This window comes from Pristiophorus japonicus, chromosome 1 (genome assembly GCF_044704955.1).
Source record: "Pristiophorus japonicus isolate sPriJap1 chromosome 1, sPriJap1.hap1, whole genome shotgun sequence".
NCBI classification, from domain to species: domain Eukaryota; kingdom Metazoa; phylum Chordata; class Chondrichthyes; family Pristiophoridae; genus Pristiophorus; species Pristiophorus japonicus.
In genome coordinates, this window is record NC_091977.1 from 80,825,188 (window position 1) to 80,848,721 (window position 23,534).

General features: G+C 44.9%; 1 protein-coding gene across 2 annotated transcripts in view; it reads left to right on the top strand.

Annotated features, from left to right (window-relative positions):
- Positions 1-23,534, top strand: part of glis3 (GLIS family zinc finger 3) — a 938,847-nt gene that overhangs the window by 695,531 nt on the left and 219,782 nt on the right. For both annotated transcript variants that reach the window (XM_070857596.1, XM_070857680.1), the window contains exon 6: positions 19,934-20,075. In XM_070857596.1, coding sequence (XP_070713697.1) covers positions 19,934-20,075 — 142 coding nt within the window. The remainder of the gene's footprint in view (positions 1-19,933; positions 20,076-23,534) is intronic.

Below are 23,534 nucleotides of genomic sequence, written 5' to 3' on the forward strand. Positions count from 1 at the left end.
GGGATGGTGATGGAGGAGTCTGGGACATTGGCTGAAAGGTATGATTGTGTGAGTATGACTATGTCAGGCTGTTGCTTGACTCGACTTTGGGACAGCTGTCCCAATTTTGGCACAAAACCCCAGATGTTAGTGAGGAGGACTTTGCAGAGTCAACTGGGCTGGGCCGTTTCTGAATCCAGTGCCTTGGTTGATGCTGAGTGGCCTATACAATTTTATTATTATTGTAACTTTTTGTAGTGGCCTGCTGGGGCATTTCAGAGGGCAATTAAGAGTAAACCACTTTGCTTTGGGTCTGGAGTCACATATAGGCCAGACCAGGTAAGGGCGGCAGGTTTCCTTCCCTAAAGAACATAAGAAATAGGAGCAGTGGTGGGCCATTTGGACCCTCGAGCCTTCTCCGGAATTTAATAAGAGCATGGCTAATCTGATCTTGGGCTCAGCTCCACTTCCCTTCCCACTCCCCATAACCCTTTGTTTGTACCTGTTGTTTTTTTTAATGAAAATCCAATAGCTTCGTGGTTACCATTACTGATACTAGCTGTTTATCGCATATTTATTGATTTAACCTAATTCAAATTCACAAACTGCCGTAGTGGTATTTGAACTTGCATGAGACCAGGCCTTTGGATTACTGGTCCAGTAACATAGCCATAATCACTAATTACTGTCAAACAACCTCTCTGGCACTGAAAATTAACTTTAACAAGTATGGAGTCTCATTCATTCCTTCAGATATAAATTATTGTTGGAGATTTTTTTATGTAAATAATTTTATTTAACTTTTTCTTTCTGTCTTTTTTATCTCTCTCTCAATCCAATCTTTCTTTCCCTCTGTTTATTTCATTTTCTGTACCTGATTTGACATTGAATTCACTATGCTAGCTAACACTTCCTGGTTCAGAGTCTGCGCTGCTCATTAATAATCTTCAATCTCATTGGTTAAGGAGATACACAGTTGCTTTCCCTGTTCACATACGTCCCAGATACGCTGCACCATTTGGATGTCCCGCTGACAGTATCTTACCATACAAACCCGATGGGAAGTCTACGGGTCAGTAAAAGTCTAACAAATAGCTGGTACCATTCTTTCACCACTCACAGCTACCCAATATAGTCCCCAAACTGGTTTCTGCTTTGACTAAAAGTAAGTGCAGTGGTGAGAGATCCTCAGAGGAAAAAAGAAAGACTTAGATTTATATGGCACCTTTCATGACCTCAATATGTCCTAAAGCGCTTTACAGCCAATGAAGTGCTTTTGAAGTGGAGTCACTCTTGTAATGTAGGAGGCAATTTCATATTGAGGCTTAGTGGAGAAGTAACTTCAAAGTGGTGCCAAATCTGGTTTTAAGTGTTCAGGCAGTTTCTTGGACCTTCTAGACAAATTTTAAATGTACCTAAAATTGAGTTAAATGCTTTCAGAAAACATATCTTCCTAAAACATTGTTCTTAAAACATTTCAAGTATAATGGGTGACTGCAGAGCTCTCAACTGATTGTGAGCATTTGATATGGAGCCAGGTAATATAATCATAGGCGGGTTTGCCATCGTGAAAATATATTGGGCAAATTATATTTTGCTTGGCTAGGAGGAGAGCCATATAGAGTTTTATTGTGACAACATCAAATACATGTGAAATGAAAATGTGATCCAAAGCAATTTGTGTTATTGCATTCTTTGCTTCTTAGGAAGGTGATATACGTTTACAAAAACAACATGTCAATTTTATTTGTTGATTACTGTTATAGCCTTATTTTTTTAAGATTACTTTGACCTAGAAATTTGGGAGTTTGATGCTGGCTGTTAAGGCCCAACTCGGGGAAAAATGGCGGCTGCCGCTCTTCTGCATATTGCCGGCAGGTCCCGTGGCGGCCGCCATTTTTGGCTGGATGCAACACTCACTTAACACTCGATCTGCCATTTTGGAGTGCGCTGCTCCACTTACCAGCCTGTCGTAATTTGAACAACTGAACAAACGTTGACGAGCAGGAAGGAGGCTTGAGCAACGCTATTTAAAGGGATCATCAGCAGCAACTTGTGGCTGATATGTTTCTTCAGTTTAACTGGCTCTGTGGAATGTTCTGCAAACCTAGTAGCTTTATAAATTTCTTTCAAGTTCCAAAGGTGAACAGGGAGTGTTGGGGCAAGTAGAGAATCCTTTCATTCTTATTTAATGGCTTCTGCTTACAACACTTGCTCACAGTCATGGCAGTTCCCCTCGCACGCGAGTATCTGGGAGGGTGGGTGGAGGCAGCAAGGAAGAGAGAGGAGGAGGAAGTGGGCCAGGAGAGCTCTCAGCAGGGGGCCTGACACCTATGGGCTTCATAGAGCACGCCTCTTATATCCACTTAAGTGAGGAGCAATGTATTCGGAGGCTCTGCTTCAACAAGGAGGTTGTCACAGAACTCTGTCACCTCCTGCAACTAGACCTCCAGCCTCAGAGCAGGGTGACCAGACCTCCAGCCTCAGAGCAGAGCGATCACAGCTCTCCCAGTGGCCCTCAAGGTCACTGTTGCCCTCAATCTCTTCACCAGCAGATCCTTCCAGTCTGCAGGAGGATACTTAGCGACCATCTCTCAGTTCGCCGTTCATCACTTCAGAGGTCACAGAGGCTCTCTACACCATGAGAAGGGACTATGTATTTGTCTCTTTAAGCAGAGAGAAGCAGGAGGATCGCGCAGTGACTTTGCCAGGATATCAGGCTTCCCCATGGTGCAGGGCGCCATCGACTGCACACATGAGGCTTTGCGGGCGCCGTGTAACAATCCTGAGATCTTCCGGAACCGCAAAGGCTACTCACTTAATGTGTAGCTGTTGTGAGAACACGTCCAGCGCATCCTGATGGTCAATGCCTACTATTCTGGCAGCAGTCATGGTGCCTTCATCCTGCTCAGCCGGCATGCCAACAATCTGCCAGCCACCATACCAAATCCCGAGGGTAGCTGTTCGGTGATGAGAGCTATCTGCTTTGCACCTGGCTGATGAGTCCTCTCCACAACCCCACCACTCGTGCCCGGAACTCTCATAATGAGAGCCATGGTGCCATCAGAAACATCATCGAGCAGACCATCAGGTTGCTGAAGCAATGGTTCCTCTGCCTTGACCTTTCTGGAGGAGCCCTCCAGTACACGCTGGAGCAGGTGTCCCATTTCGTGGTGGCCAGCTGCGTGCTTCACAACTTGACCATCATGGCGGCACAGCTCTTGCCAGCAGGGAGTACGGGACCACTTCAAGAAGAGGACAAGAGAGAGGAGGAGGAGGACAAAGAGAAAGAGGAGTAAGATGATGAGGAATCATAGAATCATAGAAATTTACAGCACAGAAGGAGGCCATTTTGACCCATCGTGTCCATGCCGGCCAACAAGAGGCTATCCAGCCTAATCCTACTTTCCAGCTCTAGATCCGTAACCCTGCAGGTTACGGCACTTCAGGTACACATCCAAGTACTTTTTAAATGTGATATGGGTTTCTGCCTCTACTATCCTTTCAAACAGCGACTTCCAGACTCCCACAACCCTCTGCATGAAGAAATTTCCCCTCAAATCCTCTCTAAACCTTCTACCAATTACTTTAAATTTATGAAGGGCGGAGGCAGTCAGCAAATCCACCTTCAGCACGGGCTGTCCGTGAACGCCTGATCAGACTCCGATTCCAGTGAATGTAACCTCAGACCCCTGTTGCTCACCACATCCCCATCATACCAACCCTTTGTCACGGAATATCACAGCATCCTCCGGGCACAAAGCTGAAATGAGAGCCACCACAAAACACACATTCCAAACAAAATGAATAAGTTTATCAATAATCAATTCACACATACTATATTAACTAATTACCCTTGTGCAATCCCTTAGTGCCTGTCGTTCGGGAGCCTTTTCCTGCTCTCGTGCTCCTACGAAGTGCTCTCCCTGTAGCTGCAGCAAGGCCAATTGAAGGCTGCTGAGCTTCCATGGGGAAGAATTCAGATGGCCTTCCAAGACGACCTCAAGCAGCTGTAGAAGGTCCGACTGTAGACTGCACCACCTCACCATGAGCAGCTGCAGTCTGGGCTGGTTGGCTGACAGGCAACGACAAGGGCAATGGTGAAGTGGCAATGGTGAGGACAGCAGGTTCTTGCTCCACAAGACCCACTGCCACTCCCCCGGGGCAGAGCCTCAGCATTCCTAGCAATCTATTGGTGGACAGATTGCTGGCCTGCTGTGACACCTTACAAGCCCCATTTAACACTGCTAAACCCAGCCACGCTGGCAGCAGTCTGAGCTTGGGTGGCAGCAAGTTGAGTCTGCAGGACAGTAGTCTGCACTTCTGCTGCAGCACTAAGATGTTGGGTCACTTCCACCTGTGCTGCAATAGCAGCCATGACATCACCCACCACATGCAGCATTATGTCTGTGTTGACACGTTCCCTCCTGGAGTCTTCCATCATTTCCAGCCTAGAATTCCTGGGCTCCAGGCTCTACGCAGAGCCCCATGTAATGTTAGAGGCAGACTCCTCCATGCTCCTGGACATCCCCAAGAGGCTCTCTGGCAGGGTTGCCATTGCACCTAGCAGTTCGGTGTGCATGCCCATCACCCTTTTTCTGAAGGTCATGCCATCGAGTTCCTCATCTGAGTTGTGTGCAGCAGAACTCACACACGCACTCGCCCCCCCCCCCCCCCCCCCACAAGGAGCTGGCCCCCGAGCTACCCTATCCCTCTGGCTTTGCTGCAGCCCACTCTTGCCCGGTGCCTCATCCTGTGCAGATCCCTCATCAGCACTATCATCTAAATCACGCGCAGTACCAGTGTTTGCGGCCTTACTGACTTCTCATCCAATGATATTGAGCACCGACCCCCTCCAGTTGGCTCGAGGCCTGTATCGCAACTTGCATCGCCCCTGCCCCCCCACCCCACCCCATGCGACCATAGCCTCCAAGAAAAAGGGAAGTGTGTCAGTGAGTGTGGTGTAATGTGTTTGAGTGAGGTGCTTGCCTTAGCTGAATAGCTGGTAGTGTGTGCAAGGTGTGAGATGTGGATGTGAGTGTTGCAGCAGTGGTAAGATTGTGAGGGTGAAGTGAAGCCATGACTGTGACGTCTGAGTGGTGATAGGTAGAGATTGTCGGGATGTGATTGATAGGGGTGTGGTGCATTGAGCAGTGTGTGAGGCTTGTGGTGCAGATGGTGGGATATGGCATTTGCTGAAGCCTTCACTCACCTTGACCAGCTGTGTGAGGTCATTAATCTTCTTGCAGTATTGGATTGAGGACCTGGGGGAACCACAATGGTGGCCATCAACTAAGCAGAGCCTTCTACACGTATGGGCCAATTGCTTCCGACTGGCTTACGGGAAGGAGACAGCCTACCTCCTCCGCACAGCCACCACCAGTGCCTCTAGTGCCACATCTGAGAACCATGTTGCTGCCACTCACCCATGTCTTCCTAATCAGTTCTGCTTCCAAGTTTGTTTTTTTATTCATTGCGATATGTGGGTATCGCTGGAAGGCCAGTATTTATTGCCCATCCCTAATTGCCCTTGAGAAGGTGATGGTGAGCTGCCTTCTTGAATACCTGTGATGAAGGTACTCCCACAGTGCTGTGAGGGAGGGAGTTCCAGGATTTTGACGAAGCGACGATGAAGGAACGGCAAGTCAGGATGGTGTGTAACTTGGAGGGGAACTTGCAGTGATGGTGCGCCATGCGCCTGCTGCTCTTGTCCTTCTAGGTGGTAGAGGTCGCGGGTTAGGGAGGTGCTGCCGAAGAAGCCATGGCGAGTTGCTGCATTACATCTTATAGATGGTATACACTGCTGCCACGGTGCACCGATGGTGGAGGAAGTGAATGTTGAAGGTGGTGTATGGGGTGCCAATCAAGCGGGCATCTTGAGTGTTGTTGAAGCTGCAATGATCCAGGCAAGTGGAGAGTAATCCATCACATTCCTGACTTGTGCCTTGTAGATGGTGGAAAGGCTTTGGGGAATCGGTAGGTGAGACACTCGCCACAGAATATCTAGCCTCTGACCGGCTCTTGTAGCCACAGTATTTATGTAGCTGGTCTAGTTAGATTTCTGGTCAATGGTGACCCCCAGGATGTTGATGGTGTGGGATTCGGTGATGATAACACCATTGAATATCAAGGGGAGGTGATTAGACTCTTGTTTGTTGGTGATCGACATTGCCTGGCACTTGTGTGGCATAAATGTTACTTGCCACTTATCAGCCCAAGCCTGAATGTCATCCAGGTCTTGCTGTATGCGGGCATGAACTGCTTAATTTTCTGAGGAGTTGTGAATGGAACTGAACACTGTACAATCATCAGCGAACATCCCCACTTCTGACCTTATGATGGATGGTTGGGTCTCGGACACTGCCCTGAGGAACTATGGCAGCGATGTCCTGGAGTTGGGATGCTTGATTGACCTCCAACAAGCACAACCATCTTCCTTTGTGCCAGGTATGACTCCAGCTAGTGGAGAGTTTCCCCACTGATTCCCATTGACTTCAGTTTTACTCGGGCTCCTTGATGCCACGCTCAGTCAAATGCTGCCTTGATGTCACCTCACCTCTGGAATTCAGCTCTTTTGTCCATGTTTGGACTAAGGCTATAATGAGGTCTGGAACCGAATGGTCCTGACGGAACCCAAACTGGGCATTGGTGAACAGGTTATTGGTAAGTGCCGCCTGACAGCACTGTCGACGACACCTTCCATCACTTTGCTGATGATTGAGAATAGACTGATGGGGCGGTAATTGGTCGGATTGAATTTGTCCTGCTTTTTATGAACAGGACATACCTGGGCAATTTTCCACATTGTCAAATAGATGCCAGTATTGTAGCTATGCTGGAACAGCTTGACTAGAGGCGTGGCTAGCTCCGGAGCACAGGTCTTCAGCACAACAGCTGGGATGTTGTCAGGGCCCATAGCCTTTGCTCTATCCAGTGCGCTCAGTCGCTTCTTGATATCACGAGGTGTGAATCGAATTGGCTGAAGACTGGCTACTGTGATGGTGGGGATCTCAGGAGGAGGTCAATATGGATCATCCACTCGGCACTTCTGGCTGAAGTGACGTTTCCAAATGGAATGACAATGAAGTGCTGTTGCATCAAAAAAAAACACCCCTTTAAGTTGTGGGGAAAGCCTAGGCCAAACATGGCTTGGAATTAGACTGCACCGATATTGGCACCAGTTGAGTGGTAAGTCAATGAGCAGTGGTTTTAGCTTTGAGATCAACACTATAATGATGTAAATGAGCACAAATTTTGCGCACTACCTCGACCACTTTGCCCCATGCAGCTAATTAGCGTTGGGCCATGACACTGTCCGTTTTCAGGCCATATCCAATTTCTAGGCCTTCATGTTTTCCACATTCTAACCAAGTTAAAATTGCAATAATATGACATCTCATTCGCATAGCTAAAACCTCCTCCTACAAGTGAAAATTTTGCCAGTTAATTGCCAGTTTATGTTTGTGTAGGGGGTTAAAAAATTACAAAGTTACGGTGGTAGTGAAATAACATTTAATTTTAAAAGATCATTTTCATGCATTACTGCAAAGTAATTGAAGGAACAGGTGCATTCTTACTAAATCATTTGAGCTGCACAGGGACTATGGGCTAAACTTTCCTTTCATTTTCGGCGGGTTCTCAGTGATTTTCTCGGCAGTACAACTGTTTTTCCACCTGGCGAATGTTTCCCCCTTTGTTTTTCAATGGTATCGGCCAAATCTGAAAACGCCCGTCGGGACCAAACCGCTGATGTACACTGCCGAGAAAATCGGCAGGGCGTAATTTTTGTCTCAACGGAAGCCTGTCCAGATCGCTGAGGGAGTCGCCCTGTAAAAGCTGCTTAAGCAGGGCAGTAGGTGAGTACTCTGCAAAGAAAGGTAAGTTAAAGGTTTTAATTTTTTTTAATTATAAAATGGCGATTAGGTGTAAAAGTGTCTTGGGAATGTTTTTTTTGTGAACATTTTTTTTAAGTTTTCCCCCCTCGCTAGGCTCCCTATGCAGCCTCATACTAAATTTTTTTAAAAACGTCCGTTTTACTTAGTTTTCCCTTAACCACCGAGAAAACCGCCGAGAATAATGGGGCAATAATAGTTCTTACTTAAAAGTGGAAATTTTCACCAGCGTTACTCAGCAAACGTGAGCGGTTTTTCTGGGCAGGCAATCGGGCGTTGAGGGGCTCTCGGGAAAGTCTAGTCTTATAACATTTATAGCCATAAAGTAGGAGGAAATCCACTGATTTTCAGGCGAGGCTAATCAGAACTACCCATATGCACAGTAGCATGATATTATCAGAAATGAAGTTTAAAAAAATATATATATTTTTTGCTGCTTATCATACATTGATCATAAAATAGGATTGGATAAAAATCAACCTTTCACCCCATTTATTCTTTATGGGGCAGCAACTTGACCATCTTCTGATTATATCTAGTTCTTTCGTAAGTGAGTCCAGTAACGCTTTAACCACCCTTCACAGAAACTCATTCCAGCTGTTGATAACTATCTGTGTAAAGAAAGACTTCCTGGCACCTGTCCTAAACTTGCACTTTGCCAACAGAAACGATGCCCCCTTGTCCTGCTGCATTGGCATTTTCAATCTTCCTTGATAAATTCAAGTCAGGAAGTCCCTAATATTCTATTGGCCTGGAACATTAATGTTTGCATATTCATGTGTTTTTAACAATTTTAAGTTTTTTTGTGAATCATGTGCTCATCATGTTGAGGAACATCATCAAGCACTCATAGATAGTGTATTTACACTTTAACTTCCCTCTTCGCTAGTTGGTGTGTACACAACGATTCTCACTTGTGATCTAACTAAGCATTGCATTAGCATATTAGAAGTGAAACCCCCAGCTGCTGAGATTTCAGACCCAAACTGTCGATCCCAAACCACAATGTAAATGCTTTCTTCTGCAGTTTGTATTCCAAAGTACTCACTACTGCAGGGGGAGGGATCCATAAAATATCATAACATCAGAGGGGGCGATTTGCGATTATTTCCTGAAATGGTCAGTGGAGCAGCCTGTTCTTGCCAGAGCCATCTTGGGGCTCGAATTCATTTAATTGCCACCAGCAAGCTGCGGGCGCCAAGCAGCCACCCCGTTACAGCTCGCCAGTTGTGGGGGAGCTCGAACTCAGCTGCCTCCCAAACTAAGCCAGCCAGCAGATTGGGTCGGGCTGGGGGCCTTGAACAGGCCAGATCTTTTTTTAAAAGGTTTCCTGGGTTATTTTGCGAGTGGCTTATAGCAGTTCATTTAAAGGCCGCTGGTTAGGCTGCTCAGTGCCTGGTATAAATGGGCGGAACATGAACGGTACATCCTCTGCTCATTTGAAAATTGCAATCGGCATCTTGCAGGTATTTGTTTACATAAGCAGCCTCTCAGCTGTTTGAGGCAGGTAGCTACTTACCCTTGTACACTCGGGTGACTATATTTTCCAAACCAAATCCGGCGACACACAGGATGGGCGTACGGAAAATCAACCAGGATGGAAAATGTAGGTTGCGCAGCGTAGCGAGGCACATTTTTTTTAGCAGCCTATATTTTAACAGTTGCATATATACACTACAAATGCAAACAAATGTGCATATAATTACCGCGCATGTGACGTCACACCACTGAAGCACATTCGGACACCATTTATAAACAATACAATAACACTATTCAGTCCACTGACCTGAAACTGTGATCATGTCTAACAGTATGATATGCATCTATTCCAAATAATATGACACCTAGTCTATTAGAGGATGGGTTTTGTGAAATGGGGACTCATCCGGAGACACTGTTTGCCCGGGACTGTCCCCGGAAAGCGGGACGTCTGGTCATCCTAATGTACACACCTATCTGAAAACTTTATCGGGCGTCCAAGAGGTGGCTAAGGAGCCCCTTTCCCAATTTTCAATTGCCGGCTACTCGTTGTCATGGGGAGAAACAAGAGATCAGCAGTTGAAAATCACTCCAGGATATCGAAAGCCTCAAACCAATGTTGAAACCAGGAAGTAAGACTGATTTCTGTGCTTGTGTGACAGGATTATCTTTATTTTGTCTACCATTCCTTTCCCATAAAATTACTGTTTTTCTTTCAAGCACATGGAGTAAAATAGCTGCAATCAACCTTCAATGTTGAGTTTATGTTAAGAATTGCTTGTACTTGAAGTGGTTCCATAGCAGTCTTGTGGAATCATGTTCATCCGTTTGGAGGTCTGGAAATCAATACTTCAGGTTGCTTGAGGGGGGTAAAAAGAGTGATGTCCTTGACAAGCTAATGCCTCCTAATCAGTTAAAAAATAAAAATGGTAGTACTATCAAATTTAATTGCCAAATTAGTAGCTTCACTGAATTCTGTTCCAGCCAAAGTCACTAGAATATGTATATTTGTTATGGAATCACTATTCATTAAATCATAAACATTGTTTCACCACTCAGGTTCTTTATATCATCAAAGAGAAGTTAGAGGCTCTATTTTCCAAATAAAAAGATTTTACTTCCAAGATAAAAATTGGTTTGCTGACTTGCTGTTTCCAGCTGTGTTATATGCTCATATCAGTACAGGTAATTAAGAAATAAGAAGTAGGAGCAGGAGTAGGCCATTTGGCCCCTCGAGCCTGTTCAACCTGTACACCACATGATGCTTTTCTAGGAATTGATTGTTTCATCTATCGATTTGAATTAATAATCTGAAATGGCCCCATTTGGATTGGTCCAGGCTGCTTCACAAATACGTGACTTAGCCCAATTCATTTCTTTGGATTTGGATAGCTCATTCCTTTAAAATTAGAATTTGAACTCCCTACGGCTCATGGATATTTTATCCTTACTCGCATATGTTCCTTAATTTTGACACTTTATTTTGGATTCAGTTTGAAATAGACAGTCTGAAGTTTGAAATAGTTTTGGATCTGAAACTTAAATTTAGCTCAGTGTTCATTGCAACATGACAGCACTGAAAGTAATACAGCTGTTGCCATTTGGTCCATTTCTAACAGTTTGTTCCAATAGATAATAAATTTCTCCTATTAAACATGATTAATAAATAGACATGTAGTCTTAATATATCCTAGCTGTTGGGTCAGAATTTGCAGTGGGTAATAACAGGGAACGAACAGTGCTCGCCATTATTACCCTTTGAAACCAACCACAATTTCAGGATGCAGCGAATGCGCGTCTAACAGCAGAAATCCTGAAGTTGCACTGGTTGTGCTGTGCCCCCGCCAACCCACCACCACCACCACTACCACCTCCCCCAACAGCCAGAAATCAGTGAATCTGAAAAAAACTTGGGCTTTTCCGCAGTTATATCACTGTTAAATACCCCACTAAATGTTAAATCTTGTTGGATTAGGTGTAACTGGGGTTTTAACAGAGTATTGACTGCTAAATAAATATTATGGCCCTGAAAAACTAATTTTAATTTATGGAGTTTCAAATTTCTATGATAAAAATTAAAATTTTTAAGAAACTTAAAAAATATATATTTTTAAAATTTGTTCATGATATTTCAGGTTCTATTTTAACCCATGTAAAAGCCTCAATCTTTGTTTTGCTCTCTCATCATTTTTAAAAGTCTGGATAAAAGCAACTTCTCATTTCCTGGTCCCCTGTCTAAAAGTTATTGGTTGCTTAGACAGCTTGTTGATGTCACAGCAGATCACAGTAGGGAATTCTCACTACAGAGCGCTGCAATCCATTATGCATCAAAAAAGGCAAACTTCTCACTATAGAGATCACGAGGTCGTTGTGGGCAGCTTTCTTCAGAGCCAGTGGCCAATGCCTTTGCGTTGCTACTGACCGCAAATTCTGGGCCAGTAATTTAAAAGAATGCAAGGCAGTTCACATGACACTTCCTGTTAGAGTTTAACAGTTTGGTCTCAAACAGATATATTGCAGTTCCAACTTAAAATATCTAACATACCAAACAGATATTATTAATGTGATTTATGGCACCTGCTCTTGGAGGACAGACGCACCAACGTTAGCGTCCTCGATCAGGCCAACATCCACAGTGTTATGTATGTAAACATTATAATGGTGTAAAACTTGCCACCAGAGGGCGCACCTATTGGAGGCCCAAGGGTCACCTGCACACCTCATGCAAGCGAATATAAAAGATTGTCTGCCATGCTGCTTTGGCACTCTGGAGTTTTAATAAAGAGACTAATGTCACATTAGTTTAAGTTTACAGTACTCAATCTTGTGGAGTTATTCTAAACATAACACACAGCATCGAAGCACTGACCACATTCGACCAGCTCCGTTGGGCGGGTCACATTGTTTGCATGCCTGACACAGGACTCCCAAAGCAAGCGCTCTACTCGGAACTCCTACATGGCAAGCGAGCCCAAGGTGGGCAGAGGAAACATTTCAAGGACACCCTCAAAGACTCCTTGATAAAATGCAACATCCCCACCGACACTTGGGAGTCCTTGGCCAAAGACCGCCCTAAGTGGAGGAGGCGCACCCTGGAGGGCGCTGAGCACCTTGAGTCTCTTGCCGAGAGCATGCAGAAAACAGGCGCAGGCTGCGGAAGGAGCGTACGGCAAACCAGTCCCACCCAGGTGTTCCACCTGTGACAGAGACTGTGGTTCCCATATTGGACTGTTCAGTCACCTAAGAACTCACTTTTAGAGTGGAAGCAAGTCTTCCACGATTTTGAGGGACTATCTATGATGACCCTCTCTTGGGGGCCAGGCTGCTGATCCGGCCGAAACCCTCCCTGGTGGCCCAGTGGCCAAAGTTTAAAAAATGATCGAATCTCTTCCCTTGAACAGAGGAGAGAGAGAGCGTGATAATGCACTCACACTGTGACATCACCACATTGATTGATAGCGGCGGACGGCCCAAACGACCCATTTTCAGCCAGTCAGCCTGGCTTTGAGTCTAAGGCCCACCCCCATTATGATCCATTTCCTGTAGGAATTTGAAAAAAATTCAAAGTCCTGAAAGTTGATCTACTCACTGCACCAAGAGTTCCAGCAGTGAGTACCAGTTTTAAAAACTCAAAGCTTTCTGGTGCACATGAATTTTGGCCCCAGTGTCTCATAAAATTCTTTAAAAAAATTATGTGTAAACTGCAAGTGTGGAGTTTTTACTGTGAACTGGAAGAAAAAGGGGTCAAATTTCGGGTGCACCAGAAAGCTGGCGCATCTATGATTTTTAGAGTGGTACTTACTGCTGGAATTCTTGGTATGGTAAAAAGATCCATTTTCAGGACTTCAAAGTCCTATGCCGCTGTCGATCAGTATTTTGGCGGCTGATCGGCATGTTGGCCGGCAAAATTTTTTCCATTGCGGCCGCGGCAGTGGGCCCTCCCGTTTAAGGGTGGCAGTGCTGCCGGGCCACACTCAGTACGGAGATGGTGCACCGGCAGAGAAACCTGTCGGGGGCACCACACAGCGGGGATCAACGGATTCAGGTGAAAATCGATGGGTAAGTATTTTTATTGCTTTTTTTATTGTTTTCATTGGCGGTGCAACCACTCGGGCAGGATTGGGTCCAGGCCGAAAAATCCCCGATCTGAATTTAGGTAGGGTCGGCCTGTTGACCCCAAAGCGGCGGCCATTCGACTTTTAGGAATGGCCGCCGCAAGCGGGCATTAACGGGTCTCTTTGAGACCCTGAATTTTGGCCCCAAAAGCTCTTCATTTTGGTGTGATGTACTTCATAAGAATGGGCTCATGAATGGTGCAAAATTCATAATATGAGCCACTGCCATTATGCTAATGAGGTTATTGGGTGAATCTCCTTATAGCTTCTCCCATTCTACTACCATAGCTTTGACAGATTTTCAACAGAAACCCCAATGCTGTGTGGGATTAAATCAGACCACCACAGGGGTAATGAATCATTGAAGCCAAATACTTTATAAAGACAAAAATCAGTTTACAAGAAGATATTCATTTAAATTCATAAGAGTCAATCACAAAAAACGTAATATTACTGCCTTAATGTGAGTCAGCTTGTAATCAGATGGAACTGCACAGCATCTATTCAGAGAGTCAAATAAGGACATTTAAAATTCCTCATAAAAAAATCACCACATAACCCTAACTTATCTCCATTTCCTCAGTGCAAAAAATGTCAGCTGATACTAAATTCATTACCCCTGGTTCAATATCTAACACTGATGTCTAAGTGTTGGCTTGCCCATCTATGCTAAAGAGGTTATTTGGTGAATCTCCTTTTAGCTTCTCCCATTCCACTACTTGGCAGATTTGCAACAGAAACACTGATGCTGTGTGAGATTCAGGAGCCCATTCATATACTTGGATAGGTTTGGCTGTTTCTATTCTGTCTTCAAGAAGCATTGTTCTTATTAGGAGGAGAGAGAACATCAACTCATTTTCATGATGCTGTGGAAACCAAATGATGCAATGACTTTTTTGTGACAGGTTTTGATAGTAATTACATCACCATATTGAAATGTTTAGTAAAAAGATGCACCAAAAGTGTTGAACACATATATCCTGTCATTACACTGCAACTACTGCTCCATTATCAGTAACATTATTGGTCACGGGGTTGGGGGTAATATATTAGCATGGATAGAGGATTGGCTAACCAACAGAAAACAGAGATAAATGGTTCATTCTCGGGTTGGCAAACAGTGACTAGTGTAAGGTTCGAAAATCCACGGCCGCATTTTCTTTTGGAACACCCTAAGGACAAGAAAACTAAGATGGGATCATCCTATACATTTTAAATGAACATTTTTGGCCAAGTAAAATCCTCAGACCATGCAGGCTGGGAAACGTGTGGGCGGATACAGACATTGTAGAGTCTGGCTCACAAGCGAGACAGAGGCACTGGCCAATGGGGGGAAAGTGCATTCTGGCAGGCCAATCAGGGATTGAGTCGGGTCTGAAGCAGGGAAATCCTCAACCAATGGGGACTACCCGGCCCAGTTCGAAAATATGACTCACCCCGAATCAAATTATGAATGTGGACCATCATCTACCTAATTAATATGGACAGTGGACAATAGTCCTGAGATCACTGCGGTGATAGCCCATCAAAGGGGCGGCCCAAACCGATTGACTCCCAGGTCTGTTACAATGGACCAGCAGACTTTGAGGCACCAATGTGCACTGAAACAATACCCCTGTCCTCACACCTACCTGTACCTGTGACATCTTCTGATTAAGTATTCAAAGCTATCTCCCCGCCCAAACTTACACACTGGACCACCAACTGAGTTTGAGCGCGAAAAGACCAGAACTAAATTGGATACAAATATAAGACCTACGGAACCACGAGAGGAAAGAAGCAGCTGGAGCAGTAGGAGAAGGAGTCGAGGAGCAGTAGCAGTCACAGATAGACAGAAATCGAGAGAGAACGGAGACGGACTGTTACCGGCTGGGAAACCTACCATTGAACGGGCCCTGGACTCGACTTGTGTGCAGAATATACAACCCAACTACTGAGAGGCCCAATATCGTCTCAAGAAGCCGAGCCGCACACCAAACAATGCTCCGAGGCCAACCAGCTGAAGAACCGGAGACCTAAGTAACTGGGAGAGGCAACATTCACTCCAGCTACCCCGTAAACCAAACATCCTAAGGCTAAAAAAAAATAACTGTCAAAAGGGATCGTAAGTATTATCCTGGGGTTTCTTTTCTCAACTGTCAGCCTAGGTCTGTCTGGGGGTGGGGGTGGTGTTGGAAATGTCTTGTAAAGATAAAATTGTGTAAGGTTTTCGTTGTGTCCGTTTCTTCCCATAGATTTTTATTGTTTATAAGTGTGTGTCAGATATGTGTTTTGATGAAGTTTGACCTTGTTGGAAACTTACCGTGGTTAATAAATTGGACTTACCCGTTTTTTTTTTCGTTCCAAGGACCACTTGTCTCTGAGTGTTTTGTTTTCCCTTGTGGAAGCTCATAATCCACCAAAATTCTGAGCTTAGAACCAGATAGGGGTGCTGGGACGCTTCGAAACCGCCAGTTTAGTGGTCAGCGAGCCACAAGCTGCTGGACCGTCCCCTCGAAGGGACAGAGAGGCCCAATACACCAACAGCCACCAAAGACCCCCATAATTGGGCAGAGCAAAAACCCTCAACACTACTGGGGTGCCACAGGGATCGGTGCTGGGTCCTCAACTATTTACAATCTATATTAATGATTTGGATGAAGGGAGCGAGTGTAATGTAGCCAAGTTTGCTGATGATACAAAGATGGGTGGGAAAGCAAATTGTGAGGAGCACACAAAAAATCTGCAAAGGGATATAGACAGGCTAAGTGAGTGGGCAAAAATTTTGCAGATGGATTATAATGTGGGAAAATGTAAGGTTATCCACTTTAGCAGAAATAAGAGAAAAGCAAATTATAATTTAAATGGAGAAAAATTGCAAAGTGCTACAGTACAGAGAGACCTGGGGGTCCTTGCGCTTGAAACACAAAAAGTTAGTATGCAGGTACAGCAAGTAATCAGGAAGTCACATGGAATGTTGGCCTTTATTGCAAGGGGGATGGAGTATAAAAGCAGAGAAGTCCTGCTGCAACTGTAAATGGCATTGGTGAGGCCACACCTGGAGTACTGCATACAGTTTTGCTCTCCATATTTATGGAAGGATATACTTGCATTGGAGGCTGTTCAGACTAGGTTGATTCTGGAGATGAGGGGGTTGACTTATGAGGATAGGTTGAGTAGGTTGGGCCTATTCACATTGGAGTTCAGAAGAAGAATGAGAGGTGATCTTATTGAAACTTATAAAATAATGAGGGGGCTCGACAAGGTGGATGCAGAGAGGATATTGCAGAGAGGATATTTCCAATCGTAGGGGAAACTAAAACTAGGGGACATAGTCTTAGAATAAGGGGCCGCCCATTTAAAATTGAGATGAGGAGAAATTTCTTCTCTCAGAGGATTGTAGATCTATGGAATTCTCTGCCCCAGTGAACTGTGGAAGCTGGGTCATTAAATATATTTTAGGTGGAGATAGACAGATTTATGAGCGATAAGGGAGTAAAGGGTTATGGGGAGCGGGCAGGTAAGTGGAGCTGAGACCATGATCGGATCAGCATGATCTTATTGAATGACGGAGCATGCTCGAGGAGCCCAATGGCCTTCTCCTGCTCCTATTTCTTATATTCTTATTTCACCAGTGATGTATAATGGCAGATGTCAGTACAATGGCTGCTCACATCGCTGGAGAAAAACAGAGCTCCACACATGCACGTTCAAATATTTGCATGGAATGCTTTAGGATTTTCCCTGCTATGTACTGTCCCATTTGCTGTGTAGGTGGTTTAGCATCATTTTTCTAGATCATAGAATCAAAGGAAAATTACGACACAGAAGGTGGCCATTCGTCCCATCGTGTCCATCCCAGTCAAAAAAGAGCTTCCCAGCCGAATCCCGCCTTCCAGCACTTGGTCCATAGCCCTGTTGATTACGGCTCTTTTAAGTGCACATCCAAGTAATTTTTAAATGTGCTGATGGTTTCTGCCTCTACCATCCTTTCAGGCAGTGAGTTCCAGACCCCCATCACCCTCTGGGTGAAAAATATTTTCCTCATCTCCCCTCTAATCCTTCTACCAACTACTTTAAATTTGTGCCCCTTGGTTATTGACCCCTCTGCTAAGGGAAATCGGTCCCTCCCATCCACTCCATCTGGGCCCCTCATAATTTTATACACCTCAATTAAATCTCCCCTCAGCCCCCTCTGTTTCAAAGAAAACAACCCTAGCCTATGCAATCCTTCCTCATAGCTAAAATTTTCCAGTCCTGGCAACATCCTGGTAAATCTGCTCTGTACCCTCTCTAGTGTAATGTGGTGATCAGAACTGCACGCGGTACTCAAGCTGTGGCCTCACTAGTGTTTTATACAGTTTTAGCTTAACTTCCCTGCTCTTGTATTCTATGCCTCGGCTAATAAAGGATAGCACTCTGCATGCCTTTTTAACTACCTTATCCTGCTGCTACCTTTAAGGATCTGTGGACATACACTCCAAAGTCCCTCTGTTCCTCCACACCTCTCAGTATCCTCCCATTTATTGTGTTGTGTTCCATGCCTTGTTGCAACTCCCCAAATGCATTACCTCACATTTCTCCGGATTGATTTCCAGTTTCCACTTTTCTGCCCAACTGACCAGTTCATTGATATCTTCCTGCAGTCTAAAGTTTTCCTCCTCACTGTCAACCATGCGGCCATCTGCAAACTTCTTTATCATACCCCCCTACATTTATGTCTAAATCATTAATATATACTACAAAAAGTAAGGGACTGAGCCCTGTGGAACCCGTCTTTCTGCCCTGAGCCAATTTTGGATCCAATTTGCTATTCTCCCTTGAAACCCATGGGCTTTTACTTTATTGATCAGCCTGCCATGTGGGACCTTGTCAACAGCCTTGCTAATCCATGTAGGCTACATCAAATGCACTGCCCTCATCGACCCTCCTTGTTATCTCCTCAAAAAATTCAATGGTCTGGTCATATTTTTGTGGAATGGAGCAGAGCTCCATGTTCAGGCAATCAATTCCAGGCACAGACTGCTCTTGATTAGCTTCTCACTGGCCTCAGTTTCTTCCAGCCAAAAAGGGAAGAAGTAATATTTGCTCAAGATAGTTTCATATTCGAAGCTGTTTTTGAAATTTGCTGAATACACAGTAGAGACAGTATATGGCTGAAAATCTGAAACCATGTCATAAAAATGCAAATGTGCAGTGTAACTGCCGTATAAATTAATTTGTTGTATAAATAGAATGTGACGGTAAACAGTGGAATAACTGATTGACTAAGTTCACTCATGACAGAACCCTTGTAACTTATTCGATATTCTCACTGGTGTCATAAACTGTGTGTTTCACTCTTCCTTTTTGTATACTCAAGTTATACTGTATTTCTGATATAAACAATTCAATTACAGCACTAGCCACATAAAACCTCAGTAGATGCTATTTATTCAAAAAAATGTTCCTCCCTCTCTTGCCTCCTATTACATGTAGACCTTCACTACCACCTCCCTATCCCTTCTTATTTCTCCCCATCAGATATGAGAAGTTAAGCTTCCTGTGCATGGGCCTAGGCTCAGAACAGCAGCCTCCATTATGCAAGTATGACATTTTCATTTCCTTCACAAATTATTGCAACTTAATTGGACTACTAATTTTGAACTAGTTAGTGTCAGGGTTTTAAATTGTGGATCTGGGTTCAAAGTCATTTAGGCGTTCATTCCACCAATCTGGAATAGATTTTAGAAAGGTTCTTTAAGTGAAAGGACAGTTTACTCAATCATTAGACAATCCTCTTCCCCAATTATGGAGCTTTAAATGAACATTTTTGTTGCTTTTGTACATTTGAAACTATTTTAGGGAATGTTACAAAAGTTGCATTATGCTGAATGACATAAAAATGATGAGACATAACCTGAAAAAGGGCAACTTGCATGCAGCACACAGCTCAAACAGTTCACTAATACAGTGGCAAAAAGGTCAGTTTTGTAAAATGGTCTCCCAGTGGCCTAATAGAATGATTTACTACTGAGGAGGGGAAGTGCACGTGTTGTATGTGATCTGGTTCTTGCACTAAGGCCTGTCATCACCTGCTGAATCACATTTTTGCCTGCGGAGATGAACCTTCCCATTTCACATAAACTTTATGCAGAAGTGTCTATCTGTCACAAAATCAGGACAAAATTGTAGGTCAAATTAAAATAAATAATTTTAACCCTTTAACATTCTAAAGTATGTATTCTTGAGTATGTAACCACATTGAAAATCCTTCTTCAATTCTTGCATAGAACAGTGAACAATCACATGAAAAAGCATCCTGAATCGATTGCAACGCGAAGGAACTTGTCACAGTCTATTTCATTTAACAATCCATTTCAAGAATATCGGCTTCAGTGGGCACTGCACTGCTCAATAATGTTTTCTTTTAATCGATAACAGATTTTGGCGCTTCTTGTGTAAGGTTGTTTTCTTCTTCACTCAAAGTGTTTTTTATTCTGTATACAGTTAAGATCCAGCAACGAGCCAGACCAGGACATGCTCAATGACTGCCTCACTATTCAACCGCTTCAGGCCGCTACATCACCACAAGATGCTGTGGACAGCACTATGGGGCGATCACCGGGGCCCCCTCATGACATGTATTCAGGTAAGCTTTTAAAAACCTCTGAAGTAATAAAATACATTTCAGTTTTAGTATTGCTATTTATTTTGCTCTTCTGCAAGGTCATTAAATGAAACCTGTTATATATGTAAATCTGTAAATACCTTGTTTAACTACCAAAGGGCTCATCCCCTGGAGTCCCAAGGGATCCCACAATCCCTTGGGAGCACCTGTAGATAAGGAGGCCTCACAGGCTGGAGAGGCACTCTGGAGACCTGTGATGAAGGACAACGGTCACACATTGCTTTGAGCTCACAGTATCTGGCCAGACTCTTTATTCAAGACATACCAATTGGCAGCGAGATACAGATGACGAACCCCACCGCAACAATACAGAGAACCATGAGCATCCTGGAGAAATTTTCAGAGGGAGATGATTGGGAAACCTTCATGGAGCGACTCGACCAATACTTCGTGGCCAACGAGCTGGAAGGAGAAGCGAACACTGCCAAACGAAGGGCGATTCTCCTCACCGTTTGCGGGGCACCAACGTATGGCCTCCTGAAAAATCTGCTCGCTCCAGCGAAACCCACAGACAAGTCGTACGATGATTTGTGCACACTGGTCTGGGAGCATCTAAACCCAAAGAAAAGCGTTCTGATGGCGAGGTTCCGCTTCTACACATACAAGAGGTCTGAAGGCCAGGAAGTGGCGAGCTACGTCGCCAAGCTAAGACGCTTTGCAGGACATTATGAATTTGAAGGACACTTGGAGCACATGATCAGGAACTTCTTTGAACTTGGCATTGGCCATGAAGTAATACTTCGCAAACTTTTGACTGTAGAGACCCCAACCTTGAGTAAATCTACAGCGATAGTTCATCGCCACCAGTGACAATACCAAAGAAATCTCTCAGCACACGAGTGCTGCTGCAAGTACTGTGAACAAAGTAATGTTGTTTTCAAATCGTAACGGACAGGGCAGGACTCACATGCCTGCAGCTGCACATCCGCAGATGTCTCAGAGTCCCCCATCAAGGGTGGTGAATGCAAGGCCATTAACACCTTGTTGGCGCTGAGAAGGTGATCATCATTTCCAATCATGCCGCTTCAAAGGATACGTTTGCAAGGGCTGTGGAACAATGGGACACCTCCAACGTATGTGCAGGCGAGCTGCAAACCCTGATAATCCTGCAAACCACCATGTTGCAGAGGAGGACAGATCCATGGAGGATCATGATGAACCAGAGCTTCAGACCGAGGAGGCAGATGTATATGGGGTGCACACATTTACCACAAAGTGTCCCCCGATAATGCTGAAGGTTGAATTAAATGGACTCCCGGTGTCAATGAAGCTGGACACCGGCACGAGCCAGTCCATAATGAGCAAAAAGACTTTCAATAAATTGTGGTGCAGCAAGGCCTCAAGGCCAGTCCTGACCTCCATTCATACTAAACTGAGAACGTACACAAAGGAACTGATTCCCATAATCGGCAGTGCTACCGTAAAGGTCTCCTACGATGGGGCGGTGCACAATTTATCACTCTGGGTGGTACCGGGTGATGGCCCCATGCTGTTCGGCAGGAGCTGGCTGGGAAAGATACACTAGAACTGGGATGATGTCTGAGTGCTCTCGTCCGTCGACGACACTTCATGTGACCAGGTCCTAAACAAGTTCCGCTTACTGTTCGAACCGGGCATCAGAAAATTCCAAGGAGCAAAAGTGCAGATCCACTTGATTCCGCGGGCACGACCCATCCATCACAAGGCGAGAGCGGTACTGTACATGATGAGAGAGAGGGTGGAGATTGAGCTGGACCGGCTACAACGAGAGGGCATCATCTCACCGATCGAATTCAACAAGTGGGCCAGTCCGATTGTCCCAGTCCTCAAGGAAGACGGCGCCGTCAGAATCTGTGAGGATTACAAAGTAACTATCAATCGTTTCTCCCTTCAGGATCAATAACCGCTACTAAAGGCAGACGACCTATTTGTGACGCTGGCGGGAGGAAAAACGTTCACGAAGCTGGACTTGACCTTGGCCTACATGACGCAGGAGCTGGAGGAATCATCGAAAGGCCTCACCTGCATCAACACGCACAAAGGTCTCTTCATTTACAACAGATGCCCGTTTGAGATTTGATCAGTCACGGCGATATTCCAGAGGAACATGGAAAGCTTGCTGAAGTCGATCCCGCGCACCGTGGTCTTACAGGACGACATCTTGGTTACAGGTCGGGACACCGTCGAGCACCTGCAGAACCTGGAAGAGGTTCTTAGTCAGCTTAATCTGGTGGGCTCAGGTTAAACGCTCAAAGTGCGTTTTCCTAGCGCTTGAAGTGGAGTTCCTGGGGAGAAGAATCGCAGTGGACGGCATCAGGCCCACCGATTCGAAGATGGAGGCAATCAAGAACGCACCAAGACCACAGAATGTGACGGAGCTGCAGTCGTTTCTAGGACTCCTGAACTACTTTGGTAACTTCTTACCGGGTCTTAGCACACTGTTAGAACCACTGTACTCTTTACTGCGTAAAGGAGATGAATGGGTATGGAGTAAAAGCCAAGAAAATGCCTTTGAGAAAGCTAGGAAACTGTTACGCTCAAACAAATTGCTTGTGTTGTATGATCCATGTAAGCGTTTGGTACTAGCATGTGATGCATCGTCGTATGGTGTCGGGTGTGTATTGCAACAAGCTAATGAATCAGGGAAATCGCAACTGGTTGCTTATGCATCCAGAAGTCTGTCTAAGGCTGAGAGGGCCTACAGTATGTTTGAAAAAAAAGCATTAGCATGTGTTTATGGGGTAAAGAAAATGCATCTATATTTGTTTGGGCTCAAATTTGAATTGGAAACTGACCATAAGCCACTTATATCCCTCTTTTCTGAAAGTAAGGGGATAAATACGAATGCATCGGCCCGTATCCAGAGATGGGCGCTCATGTTGTCCGCATACAACTATGCCATCCGCCACAGGCCAGGCACAGAAAATTGTGCCGATGCTCTCATTAGGTGCCATTGCCCACCATGGGTGGAGATGGCACAGCCCGCAGATTTAGTTATGGTAATGGAAGCATTCGAGAGTGAGCAATCACCTGTTACCACCCAACAGATTAGAACCTGGACGAGCCAGAACCCCTTACAATCCTTCGTAAAAAACGGTGTGCTCCATGGGAGTTGGTCTAGTGTCCCATTAGAGATGCAGGAAGAAATAAAGCCATACCAGCGGCGCAGAGATGAAACGTCCATACAGGCAGACTGCCTCCTATGGGATAATCGGGTAGTGGTGCCAAAAAAGGGCAGGAACACTTTCATTAGTGACCTCCATAGTACCCACCCAGGCATTGTAATGTTGAAAGCGATAGCCAGATCCCAAGTGTGGTTGCCCGGTATCGATGCAGACTTAGAGTCCTGCGTGCACAAATGTAACACATGTTCACAGTTAAGCAATGCACCCAGGGAGGCGCCAATAAGTTTATAGTCCTGACCCTCCAAACCATGGTCCA